At 35.8% G+C, this 24,948-nt stretch overlaps 1 protein-coding gene across 2 annotated transcripts in view; it reads left to right on the forward strand.

Annotated features, from left to right (window-relative positions):
• The window catches only part of mys (position-specific antigen beta subunit myospheroid), a 390,003-nt gene that overhangs the window by 258,672 nt on the left and 106,383 nt on the right, over positions 1-24,948 (forward strand). For both annotated transcript variants that reach the window (XM_090394055.1, XM_090394056.1), the window contains exon 13: positions 17,843-17,985. In XM_090394055.1, the coding sequence (XP_090250181.1) occupies positions 17,843-17,985 (143 nt within the window). The remainder of the gene's footprint in view (positions 1-17,842; positions 17,986-24,948) is intronic.

The following is a 24,948-nucleotide window of genomic DNA, read 5'->3' on the forward strand; positions in this document are numbered from 1 at the left end:
TATATAATTTAATATTACGAGTAAAAATAATAATGGCAAGAAAAAAATAAAATCGTAAATCTTAGTTAGCCTAGTTAGTACTAACTTATACTGCTGACGAGAGGGAAAAAAACGGAGCAAATATTATTTGAAACTTATTATACTGTTTTGTAGGTTTGTTGTTTATATCTTGTGTAATTATTTTATTTATAATTATTTGGACAATGTCATGGTCGGATGAACAAAATGTGCTTGCGTGCAAAATAAAAAATTGAATGTGTCATACAGGATATTTTAACTTCTATTTTTTATATACTTAAAAAATGTATTCATTTTTTGCTATTGTAAAAATTGATCGTGCCATACAAGCTTTAGTTTGTCCATGCAGCAGACGAGTCTTAATTAGTAGTATGTCGGTCAACTATTAAGTAGGTAATTCACTCAATTCAGCATGTTTTGACAGGAATATGAGTGCTTGCAGTGACTTGTTCAAAGCACGAGTACGATGGTATCGCAAACAAGTCAATGCATGCAAGTCGATTTGGGCTAGATTTCAAATCTATGAATGCTAGTGGTTTAGGAGTAAGTTTCATTATTTTTTGTGTGCTTTGCCAACAATCATCAGTCGAAAGTGCGATAGATAAGTGGAGTCATACAAAGTGTAAATTAAATCTTTTATTTTGTGAATATTTTTGCAAATTTTATTACTTCATTATGTCTGAATATAAGAAGAAATGTCGACAGTACAGCATTGAGTATTTGAAATATGGTTTTATTTCAGTCTCCTTCTTCTTTCACTCTGCCTTATCCAATGTTAAACGGAGTCGGCGCACTGATCTTTAACCTTCCTCTTCCAAGTTCTCCAGTCCAGGGCGTCCTTTGGACTCCATCCTTTCTTCCTACGATCCTCTGTTGCCTTATCCTTCCACCTGAGCTTGGGCCTGCCTCTTTTCCTCCTTCCCTCCAACTCCATATACTCCACTCGTTTACCAACATACTCCTCACCCTTCCTCTCTACATGTCCAAACCACCTCAGCCTACTTTCTTGTATCTTCTTGCCAATTGGTCCCACCTTAACCGTCCCTCTGATGTAGTCATTCCTTATCCTATCCTTCTTTGTCACACCACCCATCCATCTCAACATCCGCATCTCTGCTACCTCCATCTTCTTCTCCTGTGCCGTGGTTATAGGCCACGTCTCCGCACAATGGAGCATCGCCAGCCTCACCACCACCTTATACAGCTTTCCTTTCCTCTTACAACTCACTCTCTTGTCGCACAGGATCCCACTCATCTTCCTCCAATTCATCCAACCGCATGTTATTCGGTGCTGTATTTCCTCATCCAAGTTACCATTCCTCTCGACAACCAACCCAAGGTACTTGAATTTCTTCCCTGAAATTAGCCTTTCACTCTGGAGTCGTATGACCATATCCTCGTCACTTCCCGTTGACATATATTCAGTCTTCACCCAGTTAATTCTCATGCCTCTCTTCTCCAGTGCCTTTCTCCACTCTTCCAGGGTATTTTCAAGCTTCTCTCGGGATAATTCGCATAGAACAATGTCGTCGGCAAACAGCATGCTCCATGGTGCCTCCTTCTTGACATCCTCCACTAGTACATCCATGACCAGGTCAAAGAGGTAGGGGCTCAGAGCTGACCCATAGCCCTACGACAATGGGGAACCCTTCTGTCATGCCGACACTAGACCTGACCTGAGTTTCTGTTCCCTTATACATCTCCTTCACCAACCTCATGTACTTCTCCAACATCCCTTCTTCCTCATACACCTCCATACCTCCTGCCTGGCCACTCTGTCGTATGCCTTTTCCAGGTCTATAAATACCATCTGCAGATCCACTTGCATCTCTCTATATTTCTCCATCAATTGCCTTAGCGTAAATATCGCATCTGTTGTCCCTCTTCCTGGCATAAATCCAAACTGCTCCTCACCAATTTTCGTTTCCTGCCGTATCCTTCCTTCAATTACTCTTTCCCATATCTTCAATGTGTGTGTGACATCATCTTGATCCCTCTATAGTTGCCACAGTCTTGAACATCTCCTCTTCCTTTGTAGATTGGGACGAGAATACTTTCCTCCATTTTCCTCTGGTATCTTTTCCTGTTGGGCTATTTTCCTCATCAGATCCCATAACATATCCATGCCCTCACTGCCCAAATTTTTCCACCCTTCCCCAGGCAGACCAGGTATCTGGTCTGCCCCCACAGCCTTTCCATTCTTCATTTTTCTCAGTACCCAATCCACTTCCTATCTACTTGTCTTGCACCGGTCTCTCGTTTGCCTCTCCATCTTCACACCTCTCTCGGATTCTCCTCATTTAGTAGGTTATGGAAATATTCTTTCCATCTTCCTCTGATTTTATCCTCCTCTTGTAATACTACTCCTGAGGTATCCTTTATCTGCTTGACTGATGTTATGTCTTTTGAGGCCTTATCTCTGGCTTTCACTATTCTCAACAACTGAGCTTCACCACCGTTTCTCTCCAGTTTTATTTCAGTCTCCTACAAACCAATTATTACCCATGTGCTTGATTTGCCAAAAAGTGTTTTCAAATGAAGCAATGAAGCCTTCTAGGCTACAAGAGCATTAGACTAAAATGCATGCTGACAAAAAGGATAAAGATTTGTCCTATTCTCAAGTACTAGAAGAAAAATATTTTAAACGTCTAACTATATCAAAACGTTTTACGTCGTCGACTAAACAAGATAATGACGGATAACAAGCTTCTTATGATATTTCATTATTAATCGCAAAAGTGAAAACCACACAGAATTGGTGAGGAATTAATCTTGCCGGCAGTAAAAGAAGTAATAAACACTGTGCTTCATAAGCCAGCATCAGATATCATCAGGAAAATTTCTTTGAGCAATAATTCAGTGCAAAGAAGAATCGATGAAATGGCTGGAGATGTTGAAAAATCATTGTGCGATTATTTGAAGACATGCCAATTTTCCATTCAACTCGATTAATCAACTCTCCCAAATAAAGAACCACTCATCTTATCATACGTACGATTCATAAAAGAAGAAAAAGTTTGTCAAGAATTATTTGCTAAAAACTTGGAAGCGGATACAAAGGGAGAATCTATGTTTAATATCATGAAGAAGTTTTTTCAAGAGAAAGACATTCCTATTCGTAATATTTTGTCTGCTGCTACTGATGGTGCTCCAGCAATGACAGGGTGCCACAAGGGTTTCATAGCGCATTTGAAACAAGCAGTACCAAATGTACTCGCTATACATTGTGTTTTTCATCATCAACATTTGGTTGTGAAAAATTTAAGTGAACGCCTGCACAAGTCGCTCCATTACGTTATTAGAGTAGTCAACAAGATTAGAAGCAATTCATTGAGTGACAGATTATTTAGCCAACTTTGTAGTGAAAACAATGAAGATTTCAATCATTTGCTGCTTCACACAGAAGTTCGCTGGCTTTCAAAAGGTATTTGTCTGAATCGATTTTACAATTTGTTTGATTCAGTACTAGAGTTCCTAGAAAACAGAGACGACGGATTGTGGGCCAACCTGATTACATCCAAAAATGACATTGCTTATTTGACAGACCTCTATAAAATATTTAATGAAGTCAATCTACAACTACAAGGTGATAATTGAATTTAATTAAAACAAAAAATGTTATTGCAGCTTTTGTAGGGAAACTTCTGTTCAAGCAGAATATGGGCCGAGGGGAATATAGCCACTTTTCAAATTTATCAGCAGTGTCTCTCAAAAAGGAAGATTTACTTACTTACTGCCAACACTTGGAGGGTCTCCATACTGATTTCAATAAGCGATTCAAGGATATTCTAAACATGAATATACCAAATTGGGTTCTAGATCCTTTCTCATGTAAGCACAGCAGGATCATCAAATTTAGAAATAAACAATTATGTAATATAGTTAATGGTGTTTTAATTATTATAATAAGATTCTTACTAATGCAATCTCTTAATTGTATTCCACATTTTCATATTTAAACCATTGTATGAAACTGTGCATAATGTCATTCAAGCATACATTTTACAATCTTTACATATGGGCTACGTTTCACCAAAATCGGTGTAGCAATAACTGTGTTCAAGATGAATCGCATATTGTTCACTTCTTTTTAAAAATTTAACGGCATAAGCAGTAATGTATCATTAGTTGCTATTTATGTCAAAAATATCAAACGGCTTGAACGTGGAAAACTGTTATAATGGGGGGGGGGGGGGGCGTTACAAAATTTATGTCCTGCAAAGTGGGCAGTGGCCTGAAAAGGTTTGGGAACCTATGATCTAGACCATAGGTTCCCAGAGTGGGCGCTGAAGCCTTCTGGGAGGGGGGGGGTATAGTGGGATCAGAAGCATTTGGGAGCATTCAGGTGGTCTAGGGGTCGGTGTCTCTTTATAGAAGAAATTAATAATATATATTTAAAAATTAATTATTTTCGTGATTTTGCGATTAGATAATCATTTAAAATTTAAATATTGCATTTTAATTCATCTTATTGTTCGTCTTACACTATCAATTTTTTTATAAATTTTCTATTTCAATTATTTAATCATTTGAAAATTTACCATGTCAGATAGAAATAGATGTCAATTTTCTATGTCAATGAGAAAATTGAACGTGTCATACAGGATATTTTAACTTCTATTTTTTATATACTTAAAAAATTTATTCATTTTTTTGCTATTGTAAAAATTGATCATGCCATACAGGCTTTAGTCTTTCCATAAAGCAGACGAGTCTTAACTAGTAATATGTCGGTCAACTATTACGTAGGTAATTCACTTCACTCAATTCAGCATATTTTGACAGGAATATGGGTGCTTGCAGTGACTTGTTCAAAGCACAAGTACGATGGTATCGCAAACAAGTCAATGCATGCAAGTCGATTCAGGCTAGATTTCAAATCTATAAATACCAGTGGTTTAGGAATAAGTTTCATTATTTTTTGTGTGCTTTTCCAACAATCGTCAGTCAAAAGTGTGATAGATAAGTGGAGTCTTACAAAGTGTAAATTAAATCTTTTATTTTGTGAATATTTTTGCAAATTTTATTACTTCATTATGTCTGAATATAAGAAGAAATGTTGACAGTACAGTATTGAATATTTGAAATATGGTTTTATTCAAACTGTTATAATGGGGGTGTTACAAAATTTATGTCTTGCAAAGTGGGTGGTGGCCCGAAAAAGTTTAGTAACCTATGATCTAGACAAAAGCATATGAAAACATGCCATGAAATCTTTGTTCAAAATGGTGCAATTATATGGTGTAAGTGGTACAATATACTAATCAATACACAATATATTTTCAGTTGTAAATTATCTGGTAGAATTGATGGAGGTACAGGAAGATTATTTGATGTACAGTCGGGTGTAAGGCAAGGGTGCACACTGACTCCATTGTTATTCATTCTATGTGGTTCACATTATGAAGGAAAGCAGCATCAAACCTGATATTAGATTTAGCTCTGTGGTTTAGTGCAAGCCTCCTCAATAAAGAGACAAAAATTACAAAAACAGGCATTAACAGAAAAACTACATTCTTAGTAGTGAACACCTATAGAACAAGAAATACTTCAGCTGTTTAGGCACAGATTTTAGTGAAGATGGAAAATTCAATATGGACACAGACAAAAGAATAAGTAAAGTTGCTATGATGGGAAGCCACCCAAATAAATTGATATGGAACAAGAGAGAAATTAATTAGAACACTAAACTGTGAGTGTGCAAGCCAGTTTTAATTTTAATTTATTTCTAACCCAGCTCTCATATTCTGAGAGCTGGGTTAGAAGTAAAACAGTCAAAGATATATTAGATATATTAGACTTCTGAGAAAAATTAGGAGAGTGAACAGTTGGCATCAGTAGCAGAATTATTAAAAATGAAGATATTAGGAAAGAACCTGACATTTAGCATTCAGGAGTGTGTAAGCAGAGCTAATCTTAAGTGATATGGTCACTTAAATAGAATTAGAAAGCAAGGTTTAACAAAACAGGTGCAGCAAAGCACTTTAACAATGCTGCCATTGTTGAAAACATTTCTGAAGTATTCGGGAACTCATCTTCTAGAATACTGAAGTCTTGACCTGTCATAGTAACATTCATGTTTTTTTGGTCTTGTTGAGGACAATGTTTACCATTGTACGCATCAGGGATTTGTTTCAGGGTAATGCTGAAAGCACCAAATTTCATCACCAGTGATAACCATCAAAAACAGCCAACTGTGAAGAGAGAACAGAAGAAACATCATAGAACCATCTTTGCAGAATTTTTTATCATTTCCAAATCATCCATCAATTCTTCCTTGCTGTTTCACTGTCTAAATTTAATATTTCTGCAATTATTATAACCTTACAATGTCTGTCAGACTGAACTAATTACCACTCTTCACATTTTCACATTCAGTGAGTTTGTGGTTGCCCAGATCTTTTGTCATTCTTATGTTTTCCCATCCCTTTTCAAAAGTAGTGTATTTAAGTGTGCCACTCAAATATGCTACTTTTTCATGGCATCATTCTTAATGCATGGAGTTTCATTCGTTCTTTGTCTAACTTGGCACAAAACTCTGTGTTAATGTACCATTCTATATTGTGTTCACTCATTTTTCCACCAAAAGCAAGAATCATTCATTTGCAAATTACTGCAGCTTGTTAACTATTGGCTTGACACACAGATGCAGTAGTATAAAACCATTCTGTAAATTTGTCATGCCTCATATTTTTGTTTTAATCCTTTACCTAAGCATAAGCAAAAAGTTTTCGTGTGAAGTATTTTCCTGACTAGTCTGATATAAGGCTGTTGACTTCTTGCCTCATTATCCCATAATGGGAAAGGTCACTACTCAGACTTGTTTTGAACTGTTTTGAAATTTCATCAGCAGGAGCTAGATCCAGGAAAATACCAGGATTAAATCAACACAGAAATTATGTTTTCCATATACAAGTAATAAAATAATATATTTTTAAATACTCTGGATCAGAGATAGTCTTGGAAGATTTTTGATTTTAGTTACAGATTATAATTATACTCGACAACAGATTATATTCTTTTTAATCCTTTACTAAGGTAAAGGATTAAAAGTTTTACTTACAAAAAGTTTTGTTTGATAAAAAGGTTTGCTCATACGTTAGAGGCTATTGACTTCGCATCAGTTGCTGTAGTGTCATAATGCAGAAACATTATAGGATGTGTCACTATCCAGATGCAGTCTCATCAGGGGAAGATTTCTGCACTGATTTTACTGTGATATCCTCCCTGTTCTAGCTCCCAGTGTCATTTTAATAATGTTGTCACTAGGTGGATCACTCAGTGAGGTTTATTTAGATCACTCAGAGGTTTTGGTGATGACCCCCCCCCCACATACACACACATTCCAATAGAAGGGTGGAACCATTCAGGGTAGTGATGTGGAATCAATGTCTCTTTGTACAAGTGGACTAGTCATGAAGACATTCATGCACAAGCTTTGTTTGCCCTTTGGTAAAGGATTAAAATTATTAGAATTTCTTCTCAAGTAGAATTGATGTTGTTACTTTCTAAATTTAAGTTGCAAAGGTGTTTTTGCCTATTGCTTAATAATAGGTAAAGTAATCCATCTGAAGATGAATTAAATATTCTCATGAGGTCATTAAAAAAAAACATTGATGAGTAAAATAGACAAGTGACATTTTTATGTTGCTCCAATCCATGAAAAGTTGAAAGCCTATTTATAGTGGCTTGAAAAATGTTTCAAATTTTATCTCAGGGCCTCCACTGCTCCATTAAGTGATATTGTCACATCAGGTGTATCTCCTACCTAAAACATTTTTAAAAAATTATTCTTAGGAAGACAAGTCTTCAATTAAAATTGTCAAATTGTATATATGTATAGCAATTGCCTGTAACTCATTCAGCAATTAAATGAGCTATAGCTCATGTAACTATGTGCTATTTGCAGTTAATAGACGGTAGAAATGTGGAAAGGGTTTCAGTGTTCAAATCGTAAGTAAAGCTGAAAATAACTAACATTAGAGCAATCGGTTTTTGGACTTCTGATGTTAGGCGAGAGGTCAGTGCTTATACAGCTAGTGAAACTTAAATAGCAGACATTGAAATTAACTTTTGTATTTTAGATCAGAAGTAAAGTCACTATGAAATCAGACAGAATCATCCTGCTTCTCTCGGTTGACAGTTGAGCATGTAGCTGACAACTCCATCTTATTAAAAATCAACTGATCACAAAACAAATGCCAATTAATCTTCACTGGATGTACTTAAACGTTTCTTGACCCAAGCTTTAGAATAATGGATTCTGAATATAGGATAGTCAAAGTATTTTATGGACTTACATGTGTGTTTAAATAAAAATTCTTGATGATCTTTAGAAAAGGGCAGGTGGGTTGATTAATGACACATCTCTTACAGACTCTCCTCTACAGATATTTCCATGGCCACTATACAGCAGAACTAACATTCATTATGCCTTCCATTTTGTGCCAGATACTTGAGCAACAGCTGCTTAACGTCCTTTTACATTTGAACTGCATACTCACTGAACCTGCTGCTCGCAGTTATCTTTTCAATCCACCTCAATTCTGTGTAACAGCTTCCCTGTGAAGCATTTCTAAATGACAACCTCCAGCAGTTTAAGAAAATTATCAACACTCTGCTCCTGACCCTGTCCACACGCATATTCACACACAGCATTTATTTGCTACAGACCTTTCTGCTTCTCGTGTGGAAGTAATCATCATAATTATTTATTCATGTATGAATAGGGAATTATATATATAAAAATTTCATATAGCAAAAAAAAAACTCAGTCTGTTAGATGAAAGTGAGACAGGTTGCTTTGTTTTGTGCCAAATGGTAAATGTCAGATGGTTCATGAACCTCATTTTCAAAAAGAAGTTTGCTTATGTATTTCCAAAACTGTTTCCTTGATCTTCTTCTCCCTCTGTATCCATTAGTTGGCCTGTAAAGAGCAAGAACACTGAACATAGGTGAAGGTGGATGCCTAGGTTGGTGTACCAACCACCTCAGATTTTTTTTTTTTTTTTAATTATTTCTGTTACAAATCTTTGCTAGCTTTCTTCAAGAATGGCAATATTAGGAATGTGATCTTGCCATATACAGGGTGTTCGGGATAAATTTGACAGTTTCGTAAGGAAAAAGAAAATCTTCTTTGTATCTATTAAATTTAATGAATTGACAAAAAAACATTACAGGCAGAGTTAATTACAATACTATCAACAAGATTTACTCAAAATAACCACCATTAGCATCGATCACAGCTTCAATTCTGCTTCGGAACCTCGAACAAGCTGATGCTACAGTCTCCCTGGGAAGGGCCGCAAAAACTGTTTTAATTTTATCCATTAACTGGGCTTTTGTATTACTGGAAGTGCGATTGGTGTCTTTTTCAACTGCGCCCCATACAAAATAATCCATGGGGTTAAGGCCTGGGGAGTTTGGAGGCCAAACATTTGGACTGGTGAAGTCGTAGAAATTTTCAGACAACCATTTTTGACTTTTCCCAGAGGTGTGGCAAGGGGCCGAATCCTGCTGCCATACATACGGCCTACCATTGGCTACCCTTGTTATCCAGGGCTTGACTACAGTTAGCAACTCCACGAACAAAGCCCGAATTCCAATGCCAGGGTTCTTCAACACCTGTTCCTGCAGATTTGCGAGGAATTCTGCTGTACGAACGCAATCAGATCGTCTGCTAGGGATCTTTCTTCTTGCTACATCCTCGTAGTCACCATTGCAAGTCTCTAGTTCATGCCTGATTGTTTTTACTGTATTCAGGGAGCATTGGGCAGCAGTCGTAATATCCTTATTTTGATGGCGGGCACGAATCATCATGATACAAGTTATTCTCTTCCATGATTCAGGTGGGTTCCAGCTATCCATCCTTTCTGACATCTTGTATATGAATGAAGAAGGGTCCAACCTTTTAAATGAAGAGAAGTGTGTGTTAATACATGTAACTTACGGAAAAATATAATTAATTATAAATATGTCAAATTTATCCCGAACACCCTGTATATCCTAGTAATGTTTGAAGGCATGTTGTCCCAAAGCTATTAATGATGTTAACTGCTCGTTGAGTAGTGATGTTCCATGTCTGGGCACCTTACTTAAATATGGCTTGACTGGTGGTTTGGATAGACAAATTTTGGTATTTATGGTGATGAGATGGGATTTCCAGATATTAGTTAAGCTTTTATGGAACTTAAGTGCTATGTGTTTTCTTTTCACTATTTCAGAGAATCAGTGTAGGAACCAAGATACTGAAAATCACTTACTTCTTCAAATGATTTTTCAAGTAAGCCTAATTATTTCCTTCTATTCTGTTCTTTTGGGCTTTAGTTTAACTGCCATTGACTGCCAACCTCATCAGTACTGCATTTTTATATAAATTATCTAAATGGTTTTGGGCAGTCTGAATGTTAGTCAATCAATACGACATCTGCAAAACAAAGCCTACTTATGTGGGTTTGCCCTGCCGAACCTTCGAGAATTGTTCTATACTCATTTCCTGTGACTCTGAATACATAATCAAGAGTGATAATGAAAAGATATGGTGCCAGAGAGTCTCCCTGAAGAACTGAAGTGGGAGTAATATAAGATATAAAATGGATATAGTAACAATACAAGACACAAACTGAATAGGATGAAAGTTGTTTGAAGAAATAAAACCTTTTGCTACCTCAGTAGAAACAATTATGATAAACATGAATTTTGTAACAGGTTCGTCATCAGGAAAATATTATGGTCAAATAAGCTAAGATTAGAAGTAAAATGATTCAATATAACTTAATGATATACATGCACCCACAGAAATTGCAGAAGAGGAAATATAATATGAATTCTGTGGAAAAACTAGAACTGATCTTTGAAAAAATTCCATGATAGGATGTAATTAGCTTATGAGAAGATTTCATTCCAAACATTGGGAAAGATGAAATAAATAATATTGGAAATCAAAGCCTTCATGAAGAAAGATAAAGATTGATTAATTTGGCCATATCTAGAAATTTAATAAGAAGCATCACAATGTTTGAGGAAGAATATATACAAATAAACAGAAATTTCCTCATAAATATATATGAATCAAAGAGACCATATTGTTATCAGTAGAAGTGGGAATTTTTTTTTTTATGTCCATCCCAAACATGAGAGGTTGGTTGATCAACCTGTAGTACTGTAAAAACTCAATGTAGCTTAAAAAATTCCAGAGCACATTACATCAATTTTTTTACATAAGTCAAGTCCCATGAGAATGTTGTAAAAAAAAAATAACTTGTTTGTCTCTGTATATTTTGTACTAGATATTTTTTGTAAATAACCGTTTGGAAGTTAACTGTATATACTCCTTTAATAAGAATATTTCCGAGTGTTAAAAAACAAGGCAATGTTTTGCTGCCGAAGCTGTATGTAATAAATCTACATGGAGGCATAAGAAAGGTTGTTTATGAAATTTTGTATGTATGTGAAAGGCTTACAAGCTCTGCACGTAAACACCTCCGAAGTCAGTCTGAAAGGTTCAAACAACTTTCCGATGGCCAGCAACTTACAATCAAAAGGTAGCACAGAAGAGAACAAAGAGCAGACGGAACTTTAACTTAAGATGAAAGAATCGGGCCAAATTCTTTGGGGGTTACGAACTTCGTGTGAGGTCTTAGTGAAGGCATAATAAAAATGGACAGAGCCAGGCTTAGAGGGCTTCCTGGTTCGAGACATCGAGAGAGAGAGAGAGAGAGAGAGAGATGACTTCCAGGCCAAATAGAGGGCTTCCAGATGTAGCTGAAGAAGGAAAGGCTTCCAGTCATCGCCAGAGAGAGAGAGAGAGAGAGGGAACAGATTTGGGAGTCCATAAGAGAGCCAGTTGGCAGCAATTATGGTCATTAGAGGCAGCTGTTCGAGCTATTGGAGACGGTAGATGTCCAGGCATTTTTGGCGAGCCAAAGCAGAGGAGAAAAGGTTATTTTCTCCATGAATGGATGTTGAGCAGCAGCTGCACATGTTAATGAGCTTAGTACTAAGTGATGGAAATTGTTGATGCTATTTCAGATGAACATTTTCCATGGAAATATTTGTAGAATACACATTTTGCAGAGACCAATCATCTGTGTGAAAGTGGGGGGGGGGTAAGAGATTGGTCATTAATAAGTGTAATTGCTCTCCTCCGTATTGAGTCAAGCATTTTGAGGGAGCTTTTATATTGTGAGATATAAAATATCAGATATGTGAGACATTGAATGCTACTTTCATATGTGAGAGTAGCATTCAATGGCTGGGCAGATTTGTGATTTGTGTATAATGATAACAGCTGTTCGGGGATGAAGTAACATCTTGAGCGAAAGAGAAATCCTTGTTTTTTTGAAGCTGAGGATGCAAGGATTGTAATGTGTTTGTGCCAGGAGAGGTTTGATGTCAGGGTAATTCCAAGAAGAGAAATCTCAAATTGTCTGGAAATTTGGGTATTGTCAAAAATAATACTTGGAAAAAATGGTTCTTCTTTATGAGAAATAAGACAGAACTGGGTTTTATTAGCATTGAAACTGATGAGATTATCTGAATCCCATTGGAGGAAAGCTCGGATTTGAGGGTGGTGGTTGATGTTCTCTAGGTGGAGGTGAGTTGTGTAGAGTAAGTTTATCAAATGAAAGGGTAGAGTGCGATGTGCTGTCATCTGAAAAACTGTGTATTGGGTTGGAGATCAACTGAAGTGGGTCATTGATATATAGTAGCAAGAGGGTTGGTGAGAGGACAGAACCTTGTGGAACCCTGGCATTAGTTGAATGATAGGAGGATAAGGAACTATCCACCATCACACACAGTGTGCATCCAGGCAGAAAACTGGCAATCCAACTACGGTAGTCCTGAGACAGATCAAATGATGGTACTTGGCTTAGTAAGCTTTTGCCAGACCTAGTCAAAAGCTTTGGAGATATCAAGTGCAACCACTTGAGATTCACCAAACTTCTCCATGATATATTTGTCCAGAGATGGGTGACGTGTGAGCAGATCTCCTGTTGATTGGCAGTGACAGAATCCATACTGGCAGTCATTTATTAGGTAGTGTAAGAATTAGGAATTGATGATTTTAGATATTACTTCTAAACTGAGGTAAGTGAGATAGGGTGATAATTGGACAGCAGTGAGGAATTGTATCAGTGATATTCAGACTGTGGAGCTAGGTCTGATAGTGACTATTTCATAATTGATGTTATTCTTAGGATCAAAATAAGTAAAAATAAAAGGTCAAAGTAAAAATTCTCTACAGGAAGATTTGAAGTCTATTCAAATCTTCCTGTAGAGAATTAACAACATCACTGCACCTGATAATCCTACCTAACTTTTCATCATCTTCAGACATTTGAAGATCCCCAGTCAATCCACATGAAATATCATTAACAAATAAGTTAAGTAGTAGGGGCCCAAGAACAGAACCCTGAGGCATGCCACTGGTCACCTTTCCTTTTCTGAGACACTGTTCCCTTATACACAACTTGCTGATATCTTTCAGAAAACCAGTCTTTAATCCATCAAACCAATCTGTTATCTAATCCCATCTTCTGCAGCTTATACATGAATCTGTCATGGTAATCTACCACATGCCTTTGCAGAGTCCAAGAAATTCACTGTATATGAACTCCCTTATCCAACACATTCATCACCTTATCATACACGTCTGTCCAAAAAGAAACTGAACTTTTCAAAAATAGAAGACAACAGTGATGCCACCTGTTGTATCTTTTTGTTGTTGAAAGCAACCTTCATTAGTGTTGTGTCAACTGTTTATGACATTTTGTTTATTATTTTAACGGTATAATAGAACACAGAAACTAAGTAAATAATTAATTTATTAACTTGATGCTGATATTTCACTGGTGTTATAACCAGCATCTTCAGAGCACAAAAACACTGTTTGTCACAATATGCGAGACTAAAACAACATGATGTACTTAAACAAAATTGTAGCAGTAACACAAAGACTAGAGTCCTGATTTTGGCATCCTCTATCTGAAAAAAAAAAAAAAAAAAAAGCTATCATATATTACTAGAGTCCTAGAAAAGTGCTAGTTTTTCTTAATATGACTGTCTCCCAGATCTTCGGTAAGTTAATACAAAGGGAAAATATACAAACAAATTGATGGGACAGCCATGGGCTCCCCCCTTTACCCCCCCCCCCCCCCCAGCCAACTTTTACATAGAACACCTGGAAAAACAAGCAATCAATACAGCCACTCTCAAACCAACACTTTGGCTACGCTATGTTGATGATGTGCTTGCTATTTGGCCACATGGCCCTGAGACATTGAAAACATTCTTAGCACATTTAAATAGCGAACATCCAAAAATCCACTTTACTATGGAACTGGAAGCCAACAACTGTCTACCCTTCCTGGACACACTCATCACACGTCTCCCAGATGGTTCCTTATCATTTTCAGTTTTTAGAAAACCCACACATACAGGCAGATACTTACACAAACAATCACACCACCATCCTTCTCAACAATATGGCATATTAAAAACGCTAACCCATAGAGCGAGAGCAATCTGTTCCAATGACAAGGCTCTTACTGCTGAACTGACTCACGCCACACCTTCTTGGCCAACGGCTACAATCCACATAAAATAAACAAAATACTAAACACTCCTAAGAAACCCCTCCCACCATCCACCACAGAGAACTACAACAAAACAGTCACCATCCCTTACATTAAAGGCACATCCGAAAAGATCTCAAGAATTCTCAATAAACATAAACTACGCACTACATTCAGACCATGTAGCAAATTAGCCACCCTCATCCGCTCACCCAAGGACAGCATTCCTTCTTTATCACATCCAGGAGTCTACCAAGTACCCTGCTCATGCAATCAAGCCTACTACGGTCAAACTGGAAGAACTGTGAACATCCGCATCAGCGAACATAAAAGATACGTCCGGAATTATCATTATGGGAAGTCGGGCTTAGCGGACCATGCTCTGGATACCCCTGCACACAGGATCAACTGGAAAAACACAAAAGTACTACACAGAAACCCGTATAAATCAGAGAGATTGTTCTTAGAGGCGACAGAAGCCCTAAAACACACTCCAAATCTCAACAAATATGGCTGTATTAACTTGCTGAAGATCTGGGAGACAGTCATATTAAGAAAAAACTAGTACTTTTCTAGGACTCTAGTAATATATGATAGCTTTTTTTTTTTTTTTTCAGATAGAGGGCGCCAAAATCAGGACTCTAGTCTTTGTGTTGCTGCTACAATTTTGTTTAAGTACACCATGTTGTTTTAGTCTTGTGTATTGTGACAAACAGTGTTTTTGTGCTCTGAAGATGCTGGTTATAACACCAGCGAAATATCAGCATCAAGTTAATAAATTAATTATTTACTTAGTTTCTGTGTTCTATTATACCGTTAAAATAATAAACAACATGTTCGACGAACACATAAGTCTGTCCACATGTTTATGACATTTGTTTCATTAGAAGCCGAGTGACAACGTGTTTTGACGAACGGTCGGAAAATGAGTTTGAAACAGAGAGCTGTGATTTACTTTTGTGTTAAACTTGGTAAAAGTTTTACCGAAATGCATCAAATGCTTCAAAAGTCTTACGGTGATGAATGCTTATCCTGTACCCAAGTTTACGGGTGGTTTAAGCGATTTCAAAGTGGTTGTGAGACGCTTGAATGTGTCATGGTAATCTACCACATGCCTTTGTAGAGTCCAAGAAATTCACTGTATATGAACTCCCTTATCCAACACATTCATCACCTTATCATACACCTCTGTCCAAAAAGAAACCGAACTTTTCGAAAATAGAAGATACTAGTGATGCCACCTGTTGTATCTTTTTGTTGTCGAAACCAACCTTCATTAGTGTTGTGTCAACTGTTTATGACATTTGTTTCATTAGAAGCTGAGTGACAATGTGTTTTGACGAACGGTCAGAAAATGAGTTTCAAACAGAGAGCTGTGATTGACTTTTGTGTTAAACTTGGTAAAAGTTTTACCGAAATGCATCAAATGCTTCAAAAGTCATACGGTGATGAATGCTTATCCTGTACCCAAGTTTACAAGTGGTTTAAGCGATTTCAAAGTGGTTGTGAGATGCTTGAGGACGACGAAAAGTCGGGCCATCCAAAAACTGGACTCAGCGATGTTAACATTCAAAAAGTGGATGTTAACTTCGCTTTTTTTTTTTTTTTTTTTTTTTTTTTTTTTTTCATAAAAAAAAAAAACCAAAATCGTCCATGAGTTTAATTGAAGCTGAATTGTGGATTCCAAAATCAACTGTGCACAACATTTTGACCGAGAGTTTGTGCCTTCGTAAATTGAATTCACAGTTTGTTCCCCACAAGTTGACCAACAACCAAAAAAATGTATCGAATTGAACACTACAAGGACCTCATTAAAACTGCTCGTAAGGACTCAAACTTCCTTGAAATGATCGTTACTGGTGGTGAAACATAGTGTTTTGAGTGCGAGTCCGAAACAAAGCACCAAAGTGCTGAGTGGAGACCACCAGAAGAGGAGCATCTGGAAAAAAAGTTGCTTGGAGAAGTCAAAAGTAAAGACAATGCTGATTTGCTTCTATGATTTCAAGGGCATTATCCACAAAATATTCATTCCACCTGGCCAAATGATCAATGGTAAGTTTTATCTCGAAGTTCTTGATAGTGAGAATTCGTTGTGTATGGCATGAATATCTTAATGCAGGCAGCTAGTCATTTTTGCACAATAATGCGCCATCTCATCGTTTGAACATTGTGAGACAGTTTTTGAGCAAAAACCAAGTTTTTGTGTTGGATCACTCACCATATTCACTTGATTTAGCACATTGTTACTTCTTTCTCTTCCCCCGACATCATTTGCTGATGAAAGGAAAGCGATACGACAGCATTGAAAACATTCAAGCGGCAGTAACCATGATCCTCAACAGTACCCCAAAAACCGATATAAAAAAAACTCATTTAACAAATTAATTGACTGTGCTAAACACTATCGAAGCTGAGGGAGAGTATATTGATTGAAATAAATGATTTGAATAATTATAATTGGCCTGTGTTTTATTTTCTATCAAAAGTTTGGTTTCTTTTTGGACAGAGGGCGTAAAATGTAAGCAGATTGCTAAAACAAGACCTGCCCTTCGCAACCATCAGTCCATTCTTGTATTCTATTTCTAACTATTTTTACCAGCACTTTGATTTCTGCTGCAGATATATAGCAGGCCTACAATTGGAAACTTCTGTTCTTGAAGCATGTCTTTGGAGATGCGGTTCAAGAACAGAAGCGTTTATTTTGCCTTTTTTTCACTCCTTAGGAACCTTCCCCACTACAAGACTTTAATTAAATAACCAGGTCATGGGCATGGCTTACTCTTTTGCACATTCTTTAAAAATGCATGGTGATATGTCATCCATTCCCACTGTCTTACTGATACTTTCATCTTTACAGTTCTTTTTACTAATTTGTGGATAATTAGGGAATTACACTTAAAAAGTGTGTACTTCACCAGCCATCTATCAACAGATGTAGAAGAAATATGAGTTCTATTACAGGTTAAAATGCTAACAGAAGCAGTCCTTGTCTCCATCCATGTGTCACTATTCTATTGGAATTGACCTTATAATATAAACAGCCACTTACAAACAAAATCATATTAATATCATAATATAATTTTTTATGTAAAATTTTAAATCATTTGTCAGTTATCAAAATCCTTCTGTCAAAAAAAATTTAGTCTGTCTTATATGAAGTTGAGAAATAATTTAACTTACAAAATTTTTCTGAAAGAAAAGCATAGTAGTAATTGTTTTTATTTTAATAGCAATGATTTGTATTTCAGGAAGTAAACAGTCCAAAATGTTCTGCTGGAAATGGCACTTTTGAATGTGGAATATGTAGTTGTTACCATGATCGTTATGGTAGAGAATGTGAATGTGATGCTAAAGGAACAGATGAAGCAAAAGATGAAATTGCTTGTTTTTAGTAAGTCTTCTTAGCTTTGAGCTTCTCTCTCTTTTGTAAGTACATCAGTAGTCAATGCAAAATTTTCAACATTGAACTGATATCATTGTTCTAATCATAGCATTTGTTTATCCAAATTCTTCTGAAGAGATATTAGAACATTTTGCCTGTACTCTCCTTAACTCTTGATATCGTCTTCAAACAACTGAATAACTGTTAAATATATATACAATATTACTAACATATAAATATGTCCTGCGGAGAACTTTCTGCCATATTGTGTTACCTGCCTCCTCTGAAATGCCATTTCTGATACCATTTTCAATTCACAGCTCTTGTTTTATCAACAGGAAACCTATCCCATGATAGTTGATTTATCCAGAGTCATCCCTCCCAGCATTATGGCATTAGCAAAAATTAGCTATTGATCAGAACCATGCCTTTCTTACCACCAAACTTGGTCACATCTATAATATTTTCTAACCATCGTTTTTCTTAGAATCAGTACATTTATCAATATACTTTGTTTCTACACAAATCCCTTATAGCAAAAAGTTCATTACAGTCATATATTTGGAGATAATTGAAAAATTATCAAGAACTCTTAAAAAACCTTCAATCCATAGATGATAACATCATCTGCTCAATAAAAGATACCTGTCTCTTATTTAAGTCATCTGGGATTCTATGGGATCCAATGCTACAGACAAGATGACTAAGTGAAAATCTTGTGTGCTTAGACCATTGTATAAAATGTTTGGAACTTAGTTTGTGAAATGTTACATGGTGGATTGGAAAGTATGGTTTATGGATGTGATTGTTTTGGTGTATGAGCAATATTCAAGCTTAGTTTTTTTTAGTGAACCAACATAAATGTGGGTGGGTGCACGCATGCACGCATTTTCATTTTTGCTCCCAATAGTAACCCTACCAGGAGGTAATTTATTTTCTGCATGCTCCATTGCATACAATGCATATATTACATATAACTTCAAAGTGCTGATTACCATTTATATTTTTGTATCAATATTCATATTTACATTTATATTTTTACATCTATATGTACATATTCTTCACACAATATCAGTAATTTAAGTTACATTGCAATGACTGGAAGTTGATTTTATTGCCAAAATTAAATAATTCTGAGTAATACTTTTGGATAAATCTCTGTTTTGACACTGATCACTTGTCTCCAGAAGTGATGACATGCAGTGGTGAGCTATAAGGGGCTCGCCCGAGCCCTTTGTTAAATTTTTCTCAAATTTGTGAGCCTTTTTTTCTTCTTTTTTACTTTTTTATTTTTTCAAAATAAAAAACAACATAATTTTTTAAAATATATTAAACGACAAACTCATACAGCAACCTAACAAAGTGATTTTATTAAATAAAATATTATAATTACTGTTACTACCATTTTACAAATAAGAATTCACGTTTGGCAATCGCATATAAATAAATCGGACTATAAAATAAAGCTCCTTGATTGGTTCTGTTGATTATCACTTGAAGTATAAAAACAAAGATAAATATAACGTACTTCAATATTATTGTGTTTAGATAATATTTTGTCATAAAAACTTCTATCGCAAACAAAAGAAATTTATTTTGTTTATAAAAAATGGGGACTATTTCATATGTGCAATTGTAAAAGATTCTATTCTTATTATATTTTGATAGTAAGAAAATGTTTTCTTATGTAAGTTAAATTAACACAATTGATTGTGTGCAAATATTTCATGTTTAGATCATGAAATATTGGTTTAAAAATGATAGCCTTTACAGGTTGTCCCTTTATACTTTTTGATTGGCATTTGTATACAAGCTGTATTAATAAAAGTTATGTGAAATAAGTTTTTTTTTTTTTTTTTTTCTTCTCAAAGATGCGAACCCTTTGTTAAAATTTCCATAGCTCACCACTGATGACATGTATTAGGGGCATCTGGATGGAGTCCAGTAGCTGACAGCCAAAGTAAATGACTGACACTCTGTTGAAGCTGCATACAACAAATGCATGATAGTAATTCCAGGATATGGAATCTGTATATGTAGTGTCTGGATTTTCCATGTCCCATTAGGAGCATAGTTAAATCTGGAGAGATGCTGTGTTTTTTCAGCCAGTCTGCTTCTGACACTTCACAAGAATTCTCTTGTTGTTGATCTGTTTTTTGTTTTCCATTCTTCTTCCCACAAGTTTAGGCTTATTTCTTCTGCCAGTGTTTTTATAGAAAATTTTGAGCTTATGGTAACTTTTTTCTAGCCATTTGTTTATAGCCACTTCTTTAGCCAGCTGATCTGTGTGCTCTCTTGTTTCCTGCTACTCCATGTGTGCCTTCACCAAGCAGAACTTGATTTCCCATCCACCTAGAGTGAGATTCCAAACCACATTTCTTGTCTGTTCTATTAACACTATATGGTTGTTCTGGTTGTTTTTATGCTGTCTCTAGTGCTTCTACTGTCACTGTAAATTGTTGCTGTCTTTTGATGAGAGGTGGTGAGCTCTGATTCCTGGAGATAGGTAAGTGAATGAACTATAGCAAGTGCTGCTTGGTTGTTGGAGCAGATGGGATGCAGTCTAGTCAGCTTTCTTGTATAATGGACTGTCTGTAATATGCAATGACAGAACACCGAACATTTCCTTCCGTTTTGCTTCCATATATATATGAAAATCATCAGATTCAGAGCTTTCTTTCTCCTTCATGTATTTTTTTTTTTGCTGGGTGAGGCCACCTACTGTAGTGAAGCAGATGTTCATAGCAATTTGGATCAATGTTGGAATTTCTGTTATATCTTCTGGAAGAAAATGTAAGCATTCTCTCATATATGAGAGAATGCTTGCATTTTCAGGGAAATCAGAGTTAGACCAGCATTAATTCAAGCTGCTTGGAAAGATATTGTTCTGTATTCTTTATTTGTATGGCTATAAGACATTGAAATCTGTTTAACTTTTGTCTGTTTTTATTAGATTTTAGTGCATATATCCAAGTAGGCACAGCATATGATATCAATGGTAGTATAGCTCCAGTGTATTCAGCACTTGGTGACCTAATCCCCAAGCACTGAATCCAGTATGTTCAGCGCTCATTAGGTTTTTGGTGCGTATTGGTCTAATCGCCACTTTATCCTTGCCAATTTAGCTTGAAAGTCTGTTATTTGTAAACTTTTTTTGGCAACATATGAGATGTACTTGATGAAGGTAAATTTTTCATCTCTTGTTACTCGTAGTATTTTAGGAGTAACACTGGCTACCTCAAGAACTTTCCTGTTCAGGAATGCCGTTACAGGTTGTTTTGATTTTTTATGTGAAATTTAGACTTGGTGCTGTTGAAGTAACATTCTTCTCATGTGCCCACTCTGTAATTTTAAATAGTTCTTCATTGGCTGTTAGTCTAACTGTAAGCCGTTGCATCCCCAAATCATTATCATTGCATCATCTGCAAAAGCTATGACTTTTGTTTCAGTAGTGAAAGGGAAGTCTTAATAACGAATCGTACCGAATGTTCCAGGAACTTTGCGAGCAGCTTCATTTGACTTTTTTCATTACAGCTGTGGTTTTCAATGTCATGGTTGCTCTTCTGTCTGTAAAATAATTTTTTGTAAGGTAGATTAGGTATTTTGGACGTTTGAAATCTCCTAATTGATTAATCATGACTGGCCACTACGCAGCATCGAAGGCTCCTTGTATATCGAGTGAGATCAGTAGTATCTCTCTCTCTCTTTTTTTTTTTTTTGCTGTAGACTGTTGTCTGTGAACTCTTTAACTTCCATAATTTGGTTTACTGTGTCTACTTAATCTACTGTAATTGTGTTTACTGTGCTTGATTGAGGTCTGAATGCATACTGATTGCTGCTTAATAGGTCACTTGAATAGACAAAATGCATTATTCGATTTATCAGTTTTTCTAGTACCTTACCAGTAACATTTATAAGATTAATTGGCCTGTATTTGCTAATTTCATCGGATGTGTCTTTGCCTGGTTTGATTATGGGTATAATTTTAGCATTTCCATAATAAAGGATATCACCCTCTTTTTAGGCATTCATTGTAAACTGTTGTTATGAATTAGGGGAATTCAACAAATGCTCTTAGCAGTATATCACTGCTTATTCTGTCCTCTCGATGAGTTTTTCTTGGATCCATTGAACCTAATATTGACTCGATTTCATTACATGTGAATAAATCATCATTAAGAGGGTCTGTTTGTTTCCATTCTTTGTCAGTACGTTTTGTGAATTTCTTCATCTGTTGATTTTTCGTCATCAGGATTAAACTTGTTTATCATAATAGCTACAGTTGCTGTTAAGTTTTTAGTGTAAGAGCCATCTGTTTTCTTAATAGTTGAAAATATAGGTGTTGCCTTATTCTTACTTGCTACTAATTTATGTGTACAGTTCCAAGGATTCAATACAGTTGAAACAGTACAGAATTTTTTCCATGATTCTGTTTTCATGTTTGAAATTTTGGGCTGATAGCTAGCTGTATTTAGTAGTTCTGTCTCTTAAATCTTGATTATTATAGGTTCTTAGTTATAGTCATCTGAGTGTGGTTACATGTTTTCTTAGGACTGTTAGTTCGTCATTCCACCAAGGTACTGATTTTCTACCATCATTGTTTAGCTTCTTGGTTGTTCTGTGTTTGGTTCAAAGGATTTTTTCAGACCTGATGAAAGCTCAGAAGCAAAGAAGTTTATGTTAGCTATTGCTGATGCCCAAAGTTCTTGTCTAAGCTAAGTTCTTAAGCTGTTGCTCGCTGATCTCAGTAAAGTGAGGTTCTGAGATTAGGCACGTAAATTCTCTTTTTAATGCCTCTACAAATGTGTCTAGATTGGTTTTTGGTGAAGTACTTGATGTTAATGCACTGGTTTTTTATGTATTTCATTTAAATTTTTGTTACTGATGATGAAACTTAGTATGAGATGGTCAAAACAGCTTTTCTCTTCTTTGCATCTCCATTCAGAAATCCAGGGTAAAATAGTGTCATTTGCTATTGTCAGATCAATGAAACTGCTTCCTCTGGTATTTTCAAATGATGGGATATTACTGTTGTCATCTATTATGTGTAGGGAATTTGATATTAGAAACTCTTCCAGATTTGTACCTCTTTTGTTTGTGTGCTCTTGTTAAACTATGAAACTGAATGGACATTGTTATCTATTCCAAGAATAAGGCCATGATTGATGGTAAAATCTACAACATTGCCCATTTTATCTGAGTAGTATTTATATCATTATGATGGTCTAGATACGTACTCACGACAAAAGTTTTAATTCCACTGTATTTAATTTCAGTGAGTACCAAATCCTCATTTCTGTAATGAGAAATTAATATTGTCTCAACTTCAGGGTTGACCACAAGTATTGCAGCTCTTTCTTTCTTTCTTCCTTATCTTTTGGAAAATATTTTATAACTAGTTGAAAAGCCATGTATTTTGCTGTTGATGAAGGTTCTTGTATTAATGCTAGTCCTATATTTCTTCTATTTATGAATTCTGTTAAGTTATTTACAGCCGTGATAGAGTGTTGAAGATTTATTTGAAGGTATGCAAGGAAAATAGTGCGGTTTCTGCTAATTTTATTATTGTTTTCCATAATCTATGTTTTGAATTTTGAGCTGTCTATAGTAGTTATATGTCAAGCAGTCTTTACTTAGTGCCATGTGTTTGCAGTCATTTTTGGTTTTGGCATGTATGTTGTGATTTTGGCAATTTATACAGTTCATCTCAGACTCATTTCATGGGCACTCGCTGAACTTGTGTTCCTTAGAGCAGAATGGACAGGTGGTTTTTCCCCTTACAGTCTCGTGTATGATGGTGGACCTTATTGCAGTTGAAGTACCTCAGAACGCTTATATAGTCTGTGCAATGACACATTCTCCACAGCATTTTAACACTAGTTTTCGCAATTTGGTCCTCACTGTTGAATCTACTTCGATAATTAAGTTTCTCTTGTTTGTTTTTTTATTTGTCATGATGAATTTCTGTGTCATCTCTGTATCGCCACTGAAGAGTTCTTCATTTTGCATGCATATTAAGTCAATTGCATTGTTTGTATTTATTTTGCTGGGAATATCATATATAATTAGACTTGGAAGATGTTTCTTACTGGGATTTGCTACTAACATATCTTTGCATTCCTTAGAGATTTCATTATGTAGCAAGTCTATATTGGTCTTTTCTTTGGATTCTGTTAGGACTCCTCCATTATTATTACTTTTCATTTTTGTGATTCCAATTATGATTTTTCTTGGGTCTATTTTTTCTTTTATGATATTTTTGGTTTCTTCACTGTTTAGTTGAGCTATTAGTATCACTGTTTATAGCAAGGATTGTTTTCACATTCATCTTTGTTTTTAACAACTTGTGAGTATAGCTGATTAGGCTGAGCTAAATTAGTTTGCACCTGCTTGTTTGTAGCAGACTAGTTCTATTGATACTTTAGTTTCATTTTGTTAGTTCACTTACTCAGTTAGTATGGCCTTTTTTAAATAATTTCTTAAAGTATTGCTTACTTTAGCAAAGTTACGCAGCAAATCGAGGACTTTTCGAACTCTAATTTTTCCTGTGCTGCCATCTTAGTGTTAATCAAAGTTGTAGTATTATAATTTTCTGACTGAACTGATAAGTTTTTCTAATATACTGACAGTTTTGCTGCTTGTTGTGACCTTTGTGCCTCTCAGTAGCAGTAGAGGTGTGGGGGGGAGGAACTGTTGGCCCTTGCTTGCTATAGCAGTTAATCCTATTATGAGAGGTGCATTGTCTTTAAGGGTATCTGAACAATGGATGCAGTCTTACCAGCAGTATTTGGTCCAAAAGAATAGAATAAAAACCACTCATAACTTAGAATCAATACAGTGTAGTAAATTGCTCACTGTTAGAAAGAATACTGTACAAGCTATCAGTCGGTACTAGATATATCCAGTTTTCCTGTTCGGCACTGCACAAAATCAAAGTAAAAAGAGGAACGATCTCAGGCATGTCCAAGATTA

The sequence above is a fragment of the Typopeltis vanoorti genome, chromosome 6 (assembly GCF_054136105.1).
Source record: "Typopeltis vanoorti isolate ZY-2024b chromosome 6, IOZ_Tvanoo_1.0, whole genome shotgun sequence".
Taxonomy (NCBI): Eukaryota; Metazoa; Arthropoda; class Arachnida; order Uropygi; family Thelyphonidae; genus Typopeltis; species Typopeltis vanoorti.